This window comes from Zootoca vivipara, chromosome 13 (assembly GCF_963506605.1).
Source record: "Zootoca vivipara chromosome 13, rZooViv1.1, whole genome shotgun sequence".
In the NCBI taxonomy this organism is placed as follows: Eukaryota; Metazoa; Chordata; class Lepidosauria; order Squamata; family Lacertidae; genus Zootoca; species Zootoca vivipara.
Window position 1 is genome coordinate 10,892,970 of NC_083288.1, and position 17,372 is coordinate 10,910,341.

The 17,372-nt window shown below is 41.5% G+C and overlaps 1 protein-coding gene across 14 annotated transcripts in view; it reads left to right on the top strand.

Moving 5' to 3' along the window:
- Positions 1-17,372, top strand: part of TANC2 (tetratricopeptide repeat, ankyrin repeat and coiled-coil containing 2) — a 196,449-nt gene that overhangs the window by 137,503 nt on the left and 41,574 nt on the right. For all 14 annotated transcript variants that reach the window (XM_035136412.2, XM_035136410.2, XM_035136417.2 and 11 more), the window contains 3 exons: positions 5,838-6,027; positions 11,574-11,837; positions 16,658-16,783. In XM_035136412.2, the coding sequence (XP_034992303.2) occupies positions 5,838-6,027; positions 11,574-11,837; positions 16,658-16,783 (580 nt within the window). The remainder of the gene's footprint in view (positions 1-5,837; positions 6,028-11,573; positions 11,838-16,657; positions 16,784-17,372) is intronic.

The window sequence follows — 17,372 nt, forward strand, 5'->3', positions numbered from 1 at the left end:
TAATTGAGTAAACTATATCTCATACCCTCAGGCACCCGTTCTCTAAAGACAGTGGATTGATCTTTTTTCCATTTATGACTGATAGTCATTCAGGCAGCTGTTAATAAATGAAGTACTATTTCTGTGTCCTCGGTTTAAAACGATGTCCTTGACAAAGCCAAATAAAATTAACAATGGAAATGAAATAATTTGTAGACATTTCTTCCTCCTAATGGCTCTAGTTAAGGCGCTTGCAAATATCTTAGGATTGCCATACCGGTATTTCAAGTGGTAAAAATCCAGATACAAAAAGTTTTTGAACTTATTTAGGGCAATTCCGTGATAGCCACTCTGCCACCTCCAAGCAAGAGCTTGGGTCACCAGTGCCTGAACCAGAGCTGTCTGTACACAATTATTTTTTTATATTAACCCCCCCCCCCCAATCCAGGACATTTGCTTTAAAGTGTAAAATTCCTCCTGGGTGGGCATGTAGGACCCCAAAAGAGGACATGTCTGAGAATTCCCAGACATATGGCAATCCTAAAATATCTGCCTGTGGATCAAGCTTTCTCCTCTCCTCACAGTGGCTACAAATGAGCCCAGCTAGAAGTGCTTTCCCGCCAAAGTTTAGGTTGACCTTGCATGGATATTTCTTATTTCATCAATGTATATGCTACTTAATCACAATAGTCTCTAAGCAGTGTACAAGAAACTCAATGCAATAAGAATAAAAATCAGTTAAGATTATAAAATTAGAATTGTTAAAATGCCTGTTGGAATAAAGAAAAAAGTATTCATGGAGGACCAAAAGTTCAACAGGAAAGGGGGCCTGCATGGCTTCAGCTGGGAGTTCCATAATGTTGGGCTTCATAAAGTTGAGCTGTGCCTGCGAGTCATAGGACACCACTAACATTGACCCCCAAAGACCTCTGTGATTGGGAAGACCCTCAGAGCAGACTGTTGGTTGCACAGAAATCCACTTACTCTCCTTTACTCACTCCAGGCTGAGTCGGTATTGAGCAGTATATGAGTCCAAAAGCAGGGGCAATGTTTCTTGCACTCTCAGTACCCTAGCTCTAGCTTTGGTAGCTAAAATTCTTCCATACTGACAGTATTCGTACCCAGTTTAAGTCATGGTACCTGGAGTTCCTTCATATTGACAGTCCTGCTACCAAACTCAAGCTTTGGGGCATATCTTGCCCAGGCCCTGGTATCTATACTGTAGTTCCTTGGTGCTGGCTGAGATTCTATTCCTGATTACAGCTGTCAGTACAACAGTTTTTGATACCCAACTCAAACCTTGGTAAATGGCATTTTACCAAGACATTTTTTCTGAATTCCTTTTGCAAGTGGTTTGCTTGCAGACAGACTTCAAATGCAAGCCCCTTTCAAGTTGTCACAGGATGTCATAATGGCATCAAGTGATTGACAGGTAATGTTGGCCTGCGTGGGGTAGAGTGGGATGGATCTGGCTTACCATATGGATGCACTTATGCCCTTCGGCTTAAATTGTATTGAGATTTTAATTGTAAACATTTGGGGAGTATATAAACATTCTTGACAGTAAATAAAATGCGTTGGGAAGTGGAATTTCATGCAGTCCCACCTTTAAGGTCATTCCATTCCAGCTTGAAAGGTGTCCTCAAGTGACAGCCTCCCAAACTGGGATTGGTTGGTTGGCTGTCTTTGAAGGCACAATCCCCACCCACCTCTTCTGAGATGCCTTGTTGGTTTGCAAGTGGGAAATGTCTGAACTCTCAGCCCATGCAGTCTCTACCTGCAAAATCACCCTCTAGCTGGCTGTTCGGTGGCTCTGCACTGGGTGACTTTTAAGGTGAGAATCACACAGGCTGACAGCTATCACAATCCCCTCTTTCAAAGCTACTTATTTTCTGGCTGTCAGCCAATTTCTTGTGGGGTCAGCCTCACAGCCAGGGAAGCAGTGTGCCTGGGTAGCGTTGAAGGCAAGGATGTGTACAAACATCCTTTTTCGTTAGTTTATTTTTAATGGGCACTTAATTTAATACATCAAAGCAGAGAGCAGAGACTTCTGTTATAAGTGGTTCCTTGTGTTCAGGGATTAAAAAATAGATTCCATCTTCTTATAAAAAGCAAATATGCTTCTGGAAGGCAAGCACAAGAAGGTATCTGTAGAGGAACGTTTGCATTCTGTAATAAAATTGTATCTCTGAGCTAGTTTTTGCATGAGCAGGTTTCTGATGGGCTTTGAATACTTTCTGTGTATGTAAAGGAAAAATAATACCTGTAAAAGCTGTTTTCTGTGAGTGGTACTTTCGTTAAGGGCAGTGATAAGGCTGTAGTGAGGCATGGGCAAATTGGGGTGGTTTTGTTAAGAATTCCTCTTGTCCCAATTCAGTGAGTGAACATAATAACTTTGGCCTAGATGCTGTGTGATGCCTTGGAATTATATAGCAACATAACACAAAGGCCCTAACTTCAAATAGCCTGGTAGAAAACTCAGTGAGACTTAAACATGAAAAACAGCACTTAAAATGGGCTGAAGCACTAGAAGAATCTGGCAGATACATGAGATAACATTCATGCTATATTCCGCTGAACTAAAATTTCCTTTGTTTTGCCATTTTGAAATATATTAGCAATTTGGTTCTTATGATGTACATGGGTTATATGTGCTTGAACAAGAGACTGATAGCTGCTTCCATTTGGGCCTGGTAGAAGAAGGCAAAAAAAGGAGTTTTCCAGTTGAGATTCCTTCCTCATGCAATGAGCAATCTGTAGGAGAAGATTACAAAGTATGATGGTGCTCTGAATCAGCTAGCAGGAGGCTGTTATATTAATAGCACTGTTACCCCTTTCCTTCAACCCTCCCCAAGTCTCTTTCCACTCATTGTAGCTTACTGCCACTGCACATGGCAGCAGACCTACCTCTAGAACCTGTCTGTCCTGGGATTGATTGCTCAGCATAATGAGTCATTGTGGGGGAAATTGTTTGGATTACCAACCGTTGTCTGGCTAATCATAGTATCTGGTGTTTGGTTGAGAATCGAGTTATTAATTTGCCCTTAACTTCCAAATCCCATTAAGTAAAGAAAACCACTCTGAGACACAGCAGCTTGCAGACTGTCCCTTTTGCAGCTGGGAGTTTCTTACATAACCAGAACTCCTGAAAAGCCACTTACAATCAATAAAAAAATAAGAGCCCTGTTGGTTCAGGTGGGGTGCTTGGGCTGTTGGCAGTGGTTCTCTTGCCTCCAGTCATTCTGTGTCGCTAATAGATTTTGTGTTCTGATATCTAGTGTAAAGGCTTGCCTTTCTTTGCTTTATTGTGAAGAGGTGTTCTGCTTCTTGCCACACTTATGTATTTGCTTTCCGAAGAAGTGAGAATTTTCACAAGCAGCAATAGAATTTTTGCAGCAAATTATATCGCTTCCCTCACAGATACCCAAGCAAGTGTCCTTCTAAATTAATTCTGGCTATATTTTCATTGCCCTACTTTACAAGAGTCAGTTGCAGTCATTTCTCACATCCATAATGCTTAAACAATTTTTTATATCATTAAAAAATTAATACACCTGATTTAAGATTCATATAACATAAGGGACGTGGGTGGCGCTGTGGTCTAAACCACTGAGCCTCTTGGGCTTGTAGATCAGGAGGTTGGCAGTTCGAATCCCCGCGATGGGGTGAGCTCCTATTGCTCTTTCCCAGCTCCTGCCAACCTAGCAGTTCGAAAGCACACCAGTGCAAGTAGATAAATAGGTACTGCTGTGGCAGGAAGGTAAATGACGTTTCCGTGCACTCTGGCTTCCGTCATGGTGTCCTGTTGCACCAGAAGCGGTTTAGTAATGTTGGCCACATGACCCAGAAAGCTGTCTTTGAACAAAGGCTGGCTCCCTTGGCCTGAAAGCGAGATGAGCCCCACCACCCCATAGTCATCTTTGACTGGTCTTAACCGTCCAGGGGTCCTTTACCTTTTTTTAAACCTCATATAACATAAACACACACACACACACACACACACACACACATATATATATATGTGAAGAAAACAAATTAAATAAAAAAGTATTCCTGATTATTAATAACAGCACTCCCAAAATTGTTGAGTTGTGTTTCATTTGGTTCCCAATTTCATTGTTCGTATAATTTTTTGTATAATTACTACCCTGTTTTTCAATGCTATTCTATTTTTCAGTCATACAAAAGTATTCCACTCAGTGGCACGGGTTAATCTGGCCATTGTTATAAAATATAATACAGCTTCTTATATGTTTTCTGCTTTTATATTTGCAGGTATATTTATATTTGCAGATAATTAAGCACACATGATAGTAGGTTAGGAGTGACACTATTACTGAAAATTTCTTGAACATTTCTGTTAACTGTTTCTGCATATATTGGTGCTCTTTATATTGCCACCACATTTGGTAAAAGTCTGCTGTTATAAGACAAATGTTGGACAGGAGAGGCTTTGAAAGTTTCCCTAGTAAAGGGTTTAATATTCCCAGGGTTTGTTTGCTTGCAATCGACATGTACATCTGGAAGCTTGTGGGAATGGTCTCACAAATCCATTAAGCAAGTCAAGATCATTGGCGCACTAATGGCTGAGGAGTAGCACACATGCTATTTGATCTGTTTCTCCAATGTTTCAGATTCCTTATGCATAATCAGAGCTCAGAGCATTGGAGAGCAGTAACAAGTACCAGTACCAATTTTGGTTCTGAGTTGGCATGTGCATTTTTGGTAGGAACACTGTCACAGACTGCAATGTGGGTGGCCTATGATGTCTTTGAAAAGTAGCTTATTTTAAATGTGCAAAATTAAAGCAGCTGGCTTTTTCAGCAAACTATAAGCTCTCTTCTTCAATAAAATCAAGATTATTTGTCAAATTAGACATCTTGAAGCCACTCATCTCTGTGCAGGTGAGCTGTACATGGTTTTGCAGACTGTTAAAGTAAAATAAATCTTCCCTTTTTGATCAGTACCGACCTCATACGCCTTCAGCTTTGGATTATTCTGTTATGCAAAGGAAATACTTTATTGCTTGCTCTTTTTCAAAAAATTAAATTTGGCATGAAAAATGTTCCCTATGAGAAAAAGGGGAGCTGTTTTGATACGTCCTTCTTTATCTGAGTACAAAATCATTGTCATATTTCGTGAATGGAAGAAGCACTTACAAAGCAAAATCAGATGCCAAGAGAGCTTCCTGAGCAGAGTCATTGGGGAAAGTGCCAAACTGCAAGTCTTTATTGGATTTCCTGTATATATTGTGCCAGGGATGCTAAAATAGAAGGAAACTCAAATAGTCTTCTCGGCTTTCACAGCTGTCTTGCTTGTGTAGAAAACCATTTTTGCCAATGTTCTGCAAAATGCTATCATTCCAGGAATTGTATCTAGAGCAAATAATGACATTATGCTGGTTAAAATGTGTTGCTTACTACCGGGAAAAAGCAGAACATAGAATGATGTGTGTCTTTTCTGTGGCTAGCTCTCAAAGTAGCAGGTATGTGGAATACAATCAAAATATAGCATTTTAAATAGGTATTATGTGAGGAGGCTATCAGTCCCAGATACAATGCAACTTTGGGTGTACTTTAAGTATTACACCAGCAGCCTGTACTAATTTTGCAGGTTTTTGTTGAAAGAATGTGATTTTAGTGTATTCTGCACCAAGAGAAAATGTTCGGACCTAGAATGGCCTGGAAATGTAAGAGAGGTTACTTTATAATCATTGTCTTAGCCTAGATGACATTCCAACAGCCAACTATATTTGTTGTTATACTATATAGATGCTGAAGTATGAGCCAGAGTTCAGTGTTTGAATGCTATACTAATAGATTGCAATTACTGAATTGTTCCCGTTTCCAATTTTGCAGACCTCAGCAGTGTCCCAACGAATAAGTCCTTGTTCCACGCTGACCAGTAGCACTGCTTCACCACCTGCCAGTAGTCCCTGCTCCACCCTCCCTCAAACTAGCACCAAGGATGTTATAGCAAAAGACTGCAGTTATGGAGCTGTCACCAGCCCCACTTCTACTCTTGAGAGCAGAGACAGCGGCATAATAGGTGAGTCATGTTCTTGGGCACCAGTAATGCCATGTGTCTTGGAATCATGTTTAATAGAATGTTAGTGACATGAAGAATTGGCATGAAACTGCTGAATTAAAGCTTACTAAGATTGATTCTATTTGCTCAGGCATGAAAAGAAACAATACTTTGCTTTCCTACTACAGGATTAACTTAGTAATGAGAGGATGATTATATTAATACAAAGTGCTGCTGTTATGAATGGTCACTGTGCTTATTTTGCATACAACTGAGTGTCAATTTAATAGTCGTAGAGTGTACTTTTTGCATTTGATCCCACTATGGACCACTTACACCCACCCCCACCCCCACCCCTGAGAATAGTATTTCATTCATTGGGTGAAGTGGACCAGTCGATTAAAAGCATATGCCATAATAAATTCATTAGTCTTTAAGGTGCAACAAGACTCTTTGTCTTTCTAACCTTTCTTTGGGGTAATAATAATAATAAAAATACTAATACTAATAATAATATATTTATACCCCGCCCATCTGGCCGGGTTCCCCCAGCCACTCTGGGCGGCTTCCAACAAAATATTAAAATACAGAAATCCATCAAACATTAAAAGCTTCCCTAAACAGGGCTGCCTTGAGATGCCTTCTAAAGGTCTGGTAATTGTTGTTCTCTTTGACCTCTGGTGGGAGGGCATTCCACAGGGTGGGTGCCACTACCGAGAAGGCCCTCTGCCTGGTTCCCTGTAGAGTATATCCATGGGATGCTTAGTAGATGACTTGCAGAGGTTGGATCAAGACAAGCAGTCTCTCAAAATATATTTCACAGAGTCATGGTCAACTGCAGAATCCCTATCATAGTACTGTTTTGTTTCTCCTGTTAGAAACAAAGTGCAAAGCTTCTCCAGGTCCTTGTGCCAAGGTGCAAAGGGGACCTAACTGCTGTTGTCACCTTGGCTCAGAAATTTGCTTCCATCTGCAGAAACCCTGATTCCCAGAGTGTTCAGGAAAATCAGAATTGAGAGAGTAGATATAATCTGTGTTACCTCTCAATAGTACCCGCTGGTGAAGCTATTGATGTGATACCAGAGAGACTTCCACTGGAGCGCAATCTTATCAACTCAGGGACTGGCAAATGTCTGTCTCTTGGTTATCTGACAGAAATGATCTCAACAGCTTTCTACAACACAGTTTATGAAGTAATGTGGACGGTGTGTATTATGTAGTGCTGGAGGAAGAGAGCCATAGCTCTTCGTGCTTCTTTCAAGTAGAAGTTAGAATTGCCTTAACTTGTCCTGTTTCTCCTCTTTCACCCAATCCTTAAAATACTTAACCAGCTTTTAAAAAGTTGGAGTTTTGACATGGGAAAGATGACAGGTTTATGTGTACCAATAGAGCACTATCTTGTCATATTCAACATTTTCTGTTGTCTCAATGATAAAAGTTTTAGCTGCCAATTTCTTTGTGTAAGACATTTACCTCTCAACCCTTACTATATTCTCTTCAGTAGAAAAGTTATCAAAATAATTCTAATATATATTTCCCCATTGTAAATTGTTAGAATTTCTTGTTTGGAATAATGAAAGGCATAAAGTTTGATATAAGTGTGGCTAGAAAACAAATTAGAGCTACCCTTTTCAGTGCAAGCTCGATTAAGAGCCACATGTGTCCAAAAGTAAATTCTCAAATAGCAAGCAAGTTTGTAGTATATTTGTTTCAAATGAGAAAAAAGAGAGATTTGTGCTCACCCAACACCATTCCTTTGATGAACCACATTTCTTTAACCAGAGGCTGTACTGGAGGAGTCTGCTTTTGCAGAAATATTCACTGCTTGGTTCATTTCCATGAGGATAACGTGAAAATTCTAATCATATGCTCATTCAGTGATCTGTTTTGCTTCAGTGGCATCTTGGTCGGTCCAGCTCATAAGTTTCTCCAAATCCGCTGCAACTTCTCTCAGGGAGTCCTCCTTTTTCTTTCTTCCTCTTGTCATTCCTGCTCTGGTTCCTGGCCCATCTGACTAGTGGTTTGATCTAAACCTTTGATCAAAAGCCCTGAAGTCTTCATCTGGGGCCGCCTCTCACTGGGCGTAAGAGGTTGAGCCATTCAGGCTAACTGCCAGTAGTTTCTTTCTGTCATCTCCATTTTACTGAGCATGGTCTCAATATGAGACAGATATGCTTCTCAGACTGCCTGGCTTCCACGGGCTTCTGAATTAATCCTACTGTAAGGGATTTGATCCATCCCACCAAGGCCTTTACATGAGGCTTTCACACAGGGTGAGAAAGTTTAAGGGTTTCCCCCTCACCAATGGCTACAGCTAAATCTCCTTCAAGTCACTATTAGAAAAGGTTGCACTTTCGCTAGTCAGCAGCTATTCATATAGCTTTTTGCTCTTGTTTGCATTGGAAGGCCAGAAGGTAGATAAAGCCTGCTTATTTTCAGCATCTGACTGTAGTGCTCCAGTCCAAGCTCATTAGATACTCATGCATCTTGTGGAATGTCTTAACCAGACTCAGATGGGATCTGTGCAGCTGGGCTTTTAGGTCAGCTTTGATCCCTTTAGCTGCTGAACAAGCAAGGTTTTCACCTATTCCTGTGCAGCCTTCAGGGTTGCTTTAAGTCATCTTCATCTCCTAGTGGGATACCCTGATTCTACTAGAAGTGCTGCTGCAATTTTCTGCATATTGGCTAAATCACATCACATCACAGTTTCTCCTGAAAGAAGCATTGCTCTACTTCTGACACTAGGGTTAAGCACTCTGTACTTTCTCAAGTATGAGAAATCCAGGGAACTGTACTATGCGATTTTGTTTCCTTTGAATGAAAGTACGTTACATACTTAAGTTGTCACTGAAGTATCTGTTTTCTTTACAAGCATGGCATAGTAAAATATATTTCAAAAACAGGCAGTAAAACTGGTGCCCCAAGGCAGCTCCCCAGCAGAAGCCAGTGCAGATGAGCATCTGCCTGCCTGCCTCTCTACCTCCATCTGTGTCCAGATCTGTCTGACCTCAGCATCTCTCTCCCCATCGGCTTCTAGTGTTCATCCTGTCCTTCCTCTAAACTCTTATGGGTGCCTTATTTCAAAGGCATTGGAGGGGGAGTCCCTGGCTACCCATTGGTTTAACAATAGGTCCATTTGCGCTAATCAAGGCAGCCAAACTTATAACAAAGATTACTAATGGAAGCAATAGAAGCCTCAAAGGAAATTTGTTGCAAACTAAGTTTATCGTTCTTAGATTTGTTGGTCCATGTTGAGTCTGCATATTATCTCACTTCAATTGCAGTTTCTCTCTGTCTCTCTCATAATCCATAAAGCAGAGATTTTCAACCTTTTTGGGTCCACGGCTCCCTTGACCAACTACATTCTTTCTGCATTTGATGCCTGCCCCCCAGCCCTCACACTTCCTTTCTAAAGCAAAGCTCTGGTAGGGTCCTAGAGTCCTCCTCCCTCCTTCCAAAGCATAGTTAGTGCGTTCCCAGATTTGGGAAGTGGTGGGAGGGCTCTAGGACCCTGCCAGAGCCTCTATTTGAAAAGGGGGGGGCGTGGAGTGTCAAATTGTGTGGCCTGTGGGTTCCATGTCAGAGTACTCTTGTGGCCCACTTGGTATGAAAAGTTGGACTGCCCTTGTTTATAGGTTGCTAAGATAGTTTCATACAGTGATGTATACACTAAGAAGATCTATAAAAAAAAAATCTAGTTGACCAGATTTGTGTGGGGTGGGGGAAGTTACTCTGGTCAAGCTCATAATTGGGCTTAGGTAATTGGTTTGTTTTTTCCTTGGCCAGTTGTGAGCCAAATTGGACCTCATCATGCACACTCCACAGTGTCTTTGACAGTGTAATGGGCTCCAATCCCACCTCCCAACTGTTCCCCTTCCACCCCACAAACTTCTTCCTTGCTTGCTCTCATTCACCCATGTTTTTTCCAAACTCCCTTCTAATGCATGACACCGCCCATGGGCCTGGCTGCTAGATCCGGTGGCAGAGGAGGCAATAGCAGGCCACTCCCCACCCTCCACCTCAATCTCCAGTTCTGGTGCCTGCTGCAATGTGCTGGATGCAAGCACACGGGAAGTACAATGTGCTGGGAAGATGGGGAGTTGAGAAAAATGTCTACCACTTATTTCCTCACTCCTGCTTTCAGCCAAAGCAGCGGGAGCAGCCAAGTAAGTGGATGCAAAAGGAGGAGGCTTGAAGGATCAAATGCATTGAGGGTGGCAGGTACATGGCTTGCAGGCTGTGAAGGAGGGCAAGTGTTGAATTCTCCTTTGCCTCGGATTGCAATCTAAACTGCAGAGAACAGACTCTTCATATTTCAGGGCTGGGTGATATAATGCCTGCATACAGAGCCCAGAGCCAATGGCTGGGAGTCAACCAGTGAGTCCTGTCAGCAGGCTCCTCTTTGCACAATGGGAATTCTCTCTCTTCCCCTGCTTGCCCCCCAGAATTGGTTTTGGGGACTCAGGAGAGTGGGGATCATTTCATCTGGCAAGCTGAAATGCTTGCCCTGGCGGAACAAATTGCCTTAGTGCAATGTTGAATTCCACCCAGTGATTGTGTTCTGTTTGAATGATAGCTAAATTAACCCCGTTGGAGGTAATGTGAGAGAATGACAGAGAAGTGGGAAGTAGCCGTCATCTTGAGTTCACTGTAGCAATGAACAGATTGATGAACAGAACAACTGAGAAGAAAAATCGGGGCTCCTGTATATATTATGTTGTAAGAGCAAAACTTCTGCTTAATGATGAACTCCAGCAACTAACAGTTTGGCCTTTGTGACCTTCATGTTCCCTTAAATACAATTTGTGTTGTTATATTTTTCAAACTGCAAATGTATATTTGCATATTCATCTCCCCTGTAATTCTAAAGCTTGCATTTATGTGGCAGAATAGTTGCCATATGTCATCTTATGTTCTGTTTCTGATTGTCAAGGGAAAATACACATGCTTGCATAGCCACAGTATACAACACTCATGCATAAGAGGAAGGGGGAGATATCAGCAGACTGAACATCAAGGTTTGCAGAAAACAAAACCCGAAAGGTATCAGCAAAGATCCTGGTCATTTAGGGTTATTTTTTGCAAAATCCAGAGCAGTGCAAATAATTGTCCATATTGCAGGTTGGAAGGACATGTGAGAGAGTGGCTTAACTGCAACATTATGTTGTGCAGACCAATTTGGATTCCATAATCTTTGAATTTACAGTTCACTTTTTGGTATCTGAATGCAATGCAAAATTATGTTAGGGTTATCAGATTGTTAACTGAGAGACCACACCTAAAATTTGTGCCTGAAGGCTCTGCAGCACCACCTCTCTGCTCTAGCCTTAACACTGTTGGTCCCATCACTCACCAGAGATCCAGGCTTGCCCCACAGCAGACAGGAGAGGATGGTATACAGATCAGCCGTGGGGTAGCAGGCCAGAAAGTGCAATGGCTGCATTCGTACTCTTATAAGGCAGCTGAAGAAATAGACATTATTGAACTATGGCAATCCTTCATCTGTAGAGTCACACTTGAATTAACTGCCTCCTTTGTTATTCATGTTCTCTGTTTGTTTGTTACAGCAACACTGACAAGCTATTCTGAAAATATGGATCGTGCTAAGTATGGAGGGGAAAGCAGTAAAGAATTAGGATCTGGAGGAAACTTGAAACCTTGGCAGTCTCAAAAATCCAGCATAGACTCTTGTTTATATCGAGTGGATGAAAACATGACGGCTTCTACATACAGTTTGAACAAGATCCCCGAAAGGAACTTAGATACTGTTTTATCCCAGTCAGTACAATCCATTCCACTCTACCTTATGCCTCGCCCAAACTCTGTAGCAGGTAAGAAATTCTCATTAAGCGCTAAGGTAAATTGTAATTAACGGTGAGCCAGAAACTCGTTGCTTACATTTTATCACCCTTGTAAAAATTGTGTGAATGCTTCAGGTGTTTAAAATATTATTTCTGAAATAACATCCCACACTAATTTTACATTTCAAGTTATCCAGTGTCTCCTAGTTTTGTGTCCCATGGATCCTGTCTATCTCTACCTTAGTTGTTTCCTTGGCCATGAGAAACTTGCTGAAGAATTACACAAAACAACATCTCCACTCCTGATAGTTTCAGAAGTACTTGCACAATGTCACTTGCTCTTTGTTCAATTTAACCCTCATATTTAATTAAATCACGTAAACTTCTAAATGCACTAATGAGAGATTAATGAAAAGCTGCTAAAGAGTGATGCTGCGTGAGCCAAGTAGTGAAATTGGGAGTGGAGGGGAGCTAAAGTAAGACTGCACAAGGCCACTGTTTGCAAAACTACGAACTCTAATCTTCTGTCATTTCCCCTACTCCTAGGAAGAACTTTAACCCAATCGGGGTCTGCTTTACTTCCAACTAGCTCTAAATCAAAAATTTCTATTGGGTAGTCACAATCCTAAGTTGACGAGTGAAATTGAAGAATTTCACATGCAGGCAGCGACCATTTTAGGCATGTCCATGTTGGGTGATAACGCCAAGGCCGGTGCCTCCCCCCGCAACGAAGCGTTGCCCGGGATTCATCACTCCAGTCCCATCACGCTGATGTGAACCATATTAAATCACGTAAACTTCTAAATGCACTAATGAGCACAAGACTAGCAGAGCACAAGACTAGCAGAGTCCAAACAGAAGCTCAGCCTTGAGGAGTAAGATCTAATTCTAAGCCTAATTTATTGCAAATTAAATCAAACGTAACAGAACAAAGAAAAACATGGCTTCTCTCTCTTTCTTCCTTGGGGAGAGAACTGCAAAAACAATAGCTATACAGAGTGGAAACAGCGTACTGTATCTCCCTTTCTGCTCACAAGACTCCAGTAATCAGTGCTGGAATGTAAACAGACATGTGACATGTAACAATCCCACACATCTGCAGCATGGGAGGAATGGAATTCTCAACAGTCTAATTGATGTATGATTGCTGACACGTGGGTCCTTTTGGACCCGGAAGAGGGTAGAACCAGGGTGGTGGTGGTGTAAAGGGGTGCAATGGGGGCAGGGCACGCTTATGTGCATTCAGCAGATGCACATGGGAGCCGGGAACAGAACCCACACACAAAATGGTTGGTGCTTGTAGTAACAGACCTCAAGTGGTACCAGGAGAACCACAAAAGGTTTATATCAGTGATATTGCAGAAACTAATAGATACTGGTTTGGGACACAGATTTGCTGAGCTTCTATGCTTGGGAGAGGTGCCCATCAAGCATGGTTTCCTTCATAATTTGCCTACAGCTGAGAAATGAAATTCTGCACATGGGTGGGGGACATTTCTTCCCAGATGTCTCAGTGCTGGATGCAGAGGCACTGGAGAAAAGTCTTTTGTTTCATTATAAAGGAGAGGTGAAAACATAAGCTAGTGTAGGGGTTTCCAAACTGTGGTCCATGGACCACCAGTGGTCTACAGATTTCATTTAAGTGGCCCACAGTGTGTTGATAAAAAAGGCAATTAAAGATCATACAGCATCTAGTGCAGTGCACTACAATTGCTACAACAGGCAGAAAAAAACAACTAAATGATCTGCCAGGACCCTCAGCAATTTTCAAGTGGTCCATGGAGGAAATGTTTGGGAATCACTGAGCTAGGGGAAGCTAGCAAAGCCTGTAATAAAATTATTTGCAAATGCTATTGGTTGCTTGAGTTAGGAAGCTTCCTAGAACTTACTTGGTTAAACAAGCCTAAAGACTGCATAGCTTTCCCCCCCCCCTCAAAATTTGAGAGCATCACTAGACATGCTCACCTTGCTTGTGAGTCTTAAACATCCCCCTTTGGGGCAGGGTGCACTTATTTTAGAGCTGAAATTAATATTCAGGGCTTAGGATAGATGGGACCAATCTGATATAGTACATTAAAAGGCAATTTAAAATAGCTGGCGACTCATTTCCAACCTGAACTGAGGGAAGTTTGCCCAGCCCTAGTGTATATCACAAGGGCTTTATAGAATCATGAATTACCTTTAGTCCTAGTTAAGCTATATTTCTCTTGGAAAGTTTAATCACAAGCTCTGCTTTCTCTTTTCTTTTGCAATAACTTGTGATTACCGTAAGTGTTACCTGGAAACTAAATTTGACAGCATGACCTGAAAATACATGATCAGGAAGTCTTGCTAAAGCTGAGCAGGCTTGGATGTGGTATGATTTCATGGGGGGGGGGAGTCATGATATCAGTGAAATAAAATGTTTATCTCAGCAGCCCTCCTCCAAACTCCAAGGGAGCCTAGACTGCAAGGCATTGCCTAATATAAATGGGGGGGCAGTAAAAGGTTTAAGATTGTAGGTCATACTGGCATCTAGATCATGATAACTTTCATTTCTCCAGTCTTTGCAACCCTCAGCTGTCTGAAGATCTCCTGCTCCCTTAAACAGTTCCAACCCACCTTTCCTCTCTTGCTAAACTTCCTCCCAGAGCACCTTACGTCTTTCAAATACCCCCTCAAAGTCTACTTTTTTGTGAAGCCTTTGACACAGTAGCCTGGTTTGCATGTAATGCTGAGTTAAACTGGCTTACCTTCAACAAGAAAATTCTGGCCACCTGACTGATCCCTTGCTCCTCTGCCTTTATCAGGAGCTAAATGATTTGGCTTAGCGTTATGTCTGAAACGGGGCTTGTGATTTGTCTTACTCCAGACAAGCCATGATCTGTAACCAAGCTTTGTTCATGGCTTGCCATTTGTGGTTTGTTTGGGAGAGACAAGTCCCAAGCCCGGATTTGCTTGTAATGCTAAGCTCCTGGCTTAGCTCTTTGTAGCACAGCAGCAGGGAGAGAGAGGAGCGAAGCAGCTGCCAGTTTCACATTGTGTGATCAAGGCCAATCTCCTGGTTCTTGTGCCTTACTGTACCTAAGCCTAAGTATCTTTAACTGAAGTAGCACATATTCTTTTCCTGTTTTCCTCTGCCTGCCTCCACTTCCCTCTCCTTCCTTTGTTGTCTCCATTGTGTCTAATTATAGATTATAGCCCTTTGGCGCAAGGACAGCGCCTCTTGTAACTCAGCAAAGCAACATGCACACCAATTATGCTGTATAAATCAGTCATCTTCATTGCCCAAAATAGCCTCATATCTATAGAAATCTTTGACATGCTTCTTAGGACAAAGAGGTCATTTCTTTCTCCTTTGACCATAACTGTTCTCTATATATTCTCCACCTTTTTACTGAAATAATATTTCATCATTATTATTTTTTTACTGTGGAACTGTTCAAAACAACATTTTAACAGCATCTGAGCAATTTATTTTTTGTATTTATTTGTTCAATAAAAATTCCAAGTATAGTACAAAATGCAAATGCAAGTGACACCTTTTGCTTTGTGTGGTTGTATATTATACTCAAAATTACATATACATTCTGTGCCGGTATTCTTTTTCCTGTTCCCCCGCAATCTGAATACCTCTCTTGCAGTGCTCTTTTATGGGCTGAGTAAAAGGAAAATATAGACTGAGTGATTTTTGTGTACATGGGGCCTTAAGTATTTTGCGTTGTTAGTGACTGAATCTATTCAGCGTTCCTTAATTTCAGCTGAGAATATTTACAGTGTACAACATCATTGTTTTCTATGGAAGCCTTCTAAAGAACTAATCAGGCTAAAGGTACATTACATGCTATATCATTTTATTCTCACAACAGCCCTTTGAAGTTGGCCAGGTGGAGAAATAATTACTTGCTCCAGGCTACGGTTTATGGGTGAGAAGGTATTTTTGACCTGTGGTTTCTCTGTAACATATATTTTAGCCTTATGAACAAAGAGCTGCCTCCATCTAGTTATCAGGGTTAAAATGCATCTATTTTCAGGCATTCCATACACCTACCATTAGGTGACATGAAGGCATTTTATAGCTGGATGGAAGTATTCAGGGCAATGAAGTGTTTGCCTCATCAAACTACAAAAGGGTCAGTGAGAGAGTTGAGAATCGCCTTACCGCAAGGTTTCAGGCTCCAATATACTCATAAACAAATCCCAGGAAAGGAAGGTCCAACCCTGTATCAACTCTAGACATGATATATATTCTCTTGGAACTACTCAATCTAGGGCCTACGAAATAAACAAGTGGCTACTTTTAGGTCATTTTGCTTAGGGAATTAACATACGGTAATTAATTTAAGGAATCTTTCTCTCCATTCTTTAGAAACCTGCAGGTTTACATTTCTATCTTTTTCTAAATTAATAGATATTAACGTTCTAATAAGCATGACCAACGTATCTGATGAAGAGTTTTTGTTGACTTTTCTTTGGTCCTGTTTTAAAGAGCATGAATTATTTGCTTTGATCCATTGAGCAAAGCTCAGATGCTATACCCCAGGGGTGGAGACCCTCCAACCTGTAGGCCAAATTAAACCTGCCAGGCCCTGGAGGTTGGCCCACCCAACAGTTTTGGGCAAAGCATGCCCATGTTTGTGGGCCTGGCATATATGAAAGTTCAAACCGCAGGTTAAGGAAGAATCATCTTCAGCGCACTTTTGGTATGCTTCTTATTCTTCCTTTTGAAGACAAAACACTACACATTTGAATATGGTGCCTTTTCCCGTCACCCTTCAATAGATATTGAATGAAGAGTGCTGTATATTTACTATGGTGTCTTAATACCAGTCCCAAAAGTGTGTCTCATCAAGCATTCTATTCATTGGCAGCCACAAGCTCAGCCCATTTAGAAGATCTAGCTTATCTAGATGAACAGAGGCATGCTCCCCTACGAACATCTCTCCGGATGCCTCGTCAGAGTATGGCTGGTGCTCGCACACAACAGGACCTAAGAGGTAAGCATTATATGTGTGCAGCTGTGATTTATGCTGGGGTCTTTAGCAGCTACCACCCTAGTATAGATGCCTGATGAAGGTGTTCGCATTCTGAGAAGGAGCCTAGTGTAGTCTGGGCTATCTCTGGCTGTGCTACAGTAAGTTATCTCGAGCTATCCAAAACGTAATTGGAATTGCTTTAAAGCAGGGTTTCCCAAACTTGGGTCTCCATTTGTTTTTGGACTCCAGTTACCATCATTCCTGACCACTGGTCCTGCTGGCTAGGGATGATGGGAGTTGTAGTCCAAAACAAAAGACCCACGTTTGGGAAATCCTACTTTAAAGTAGTAAGATTTAAATGAAAAATAATTACCACCTTTTTGGCCACTAATAGGACAGTACAAATGGTGCTATCCACATACAGTGTGAGAGCTTATACATACTGGGGGATTCCCCAGCAATGGCAAAAAAGACTGTATATTAAGAAAGATGACTTTATATATTTAAAAAAGAGGCAGGGAGAGAAACCTTTTCAAATGTATGTGTGGTGGTGGGTGGAGTGGGGAAGGCCTTTTTATCTGCAATGTCCTCCTATAGTAACGGAGTCTTA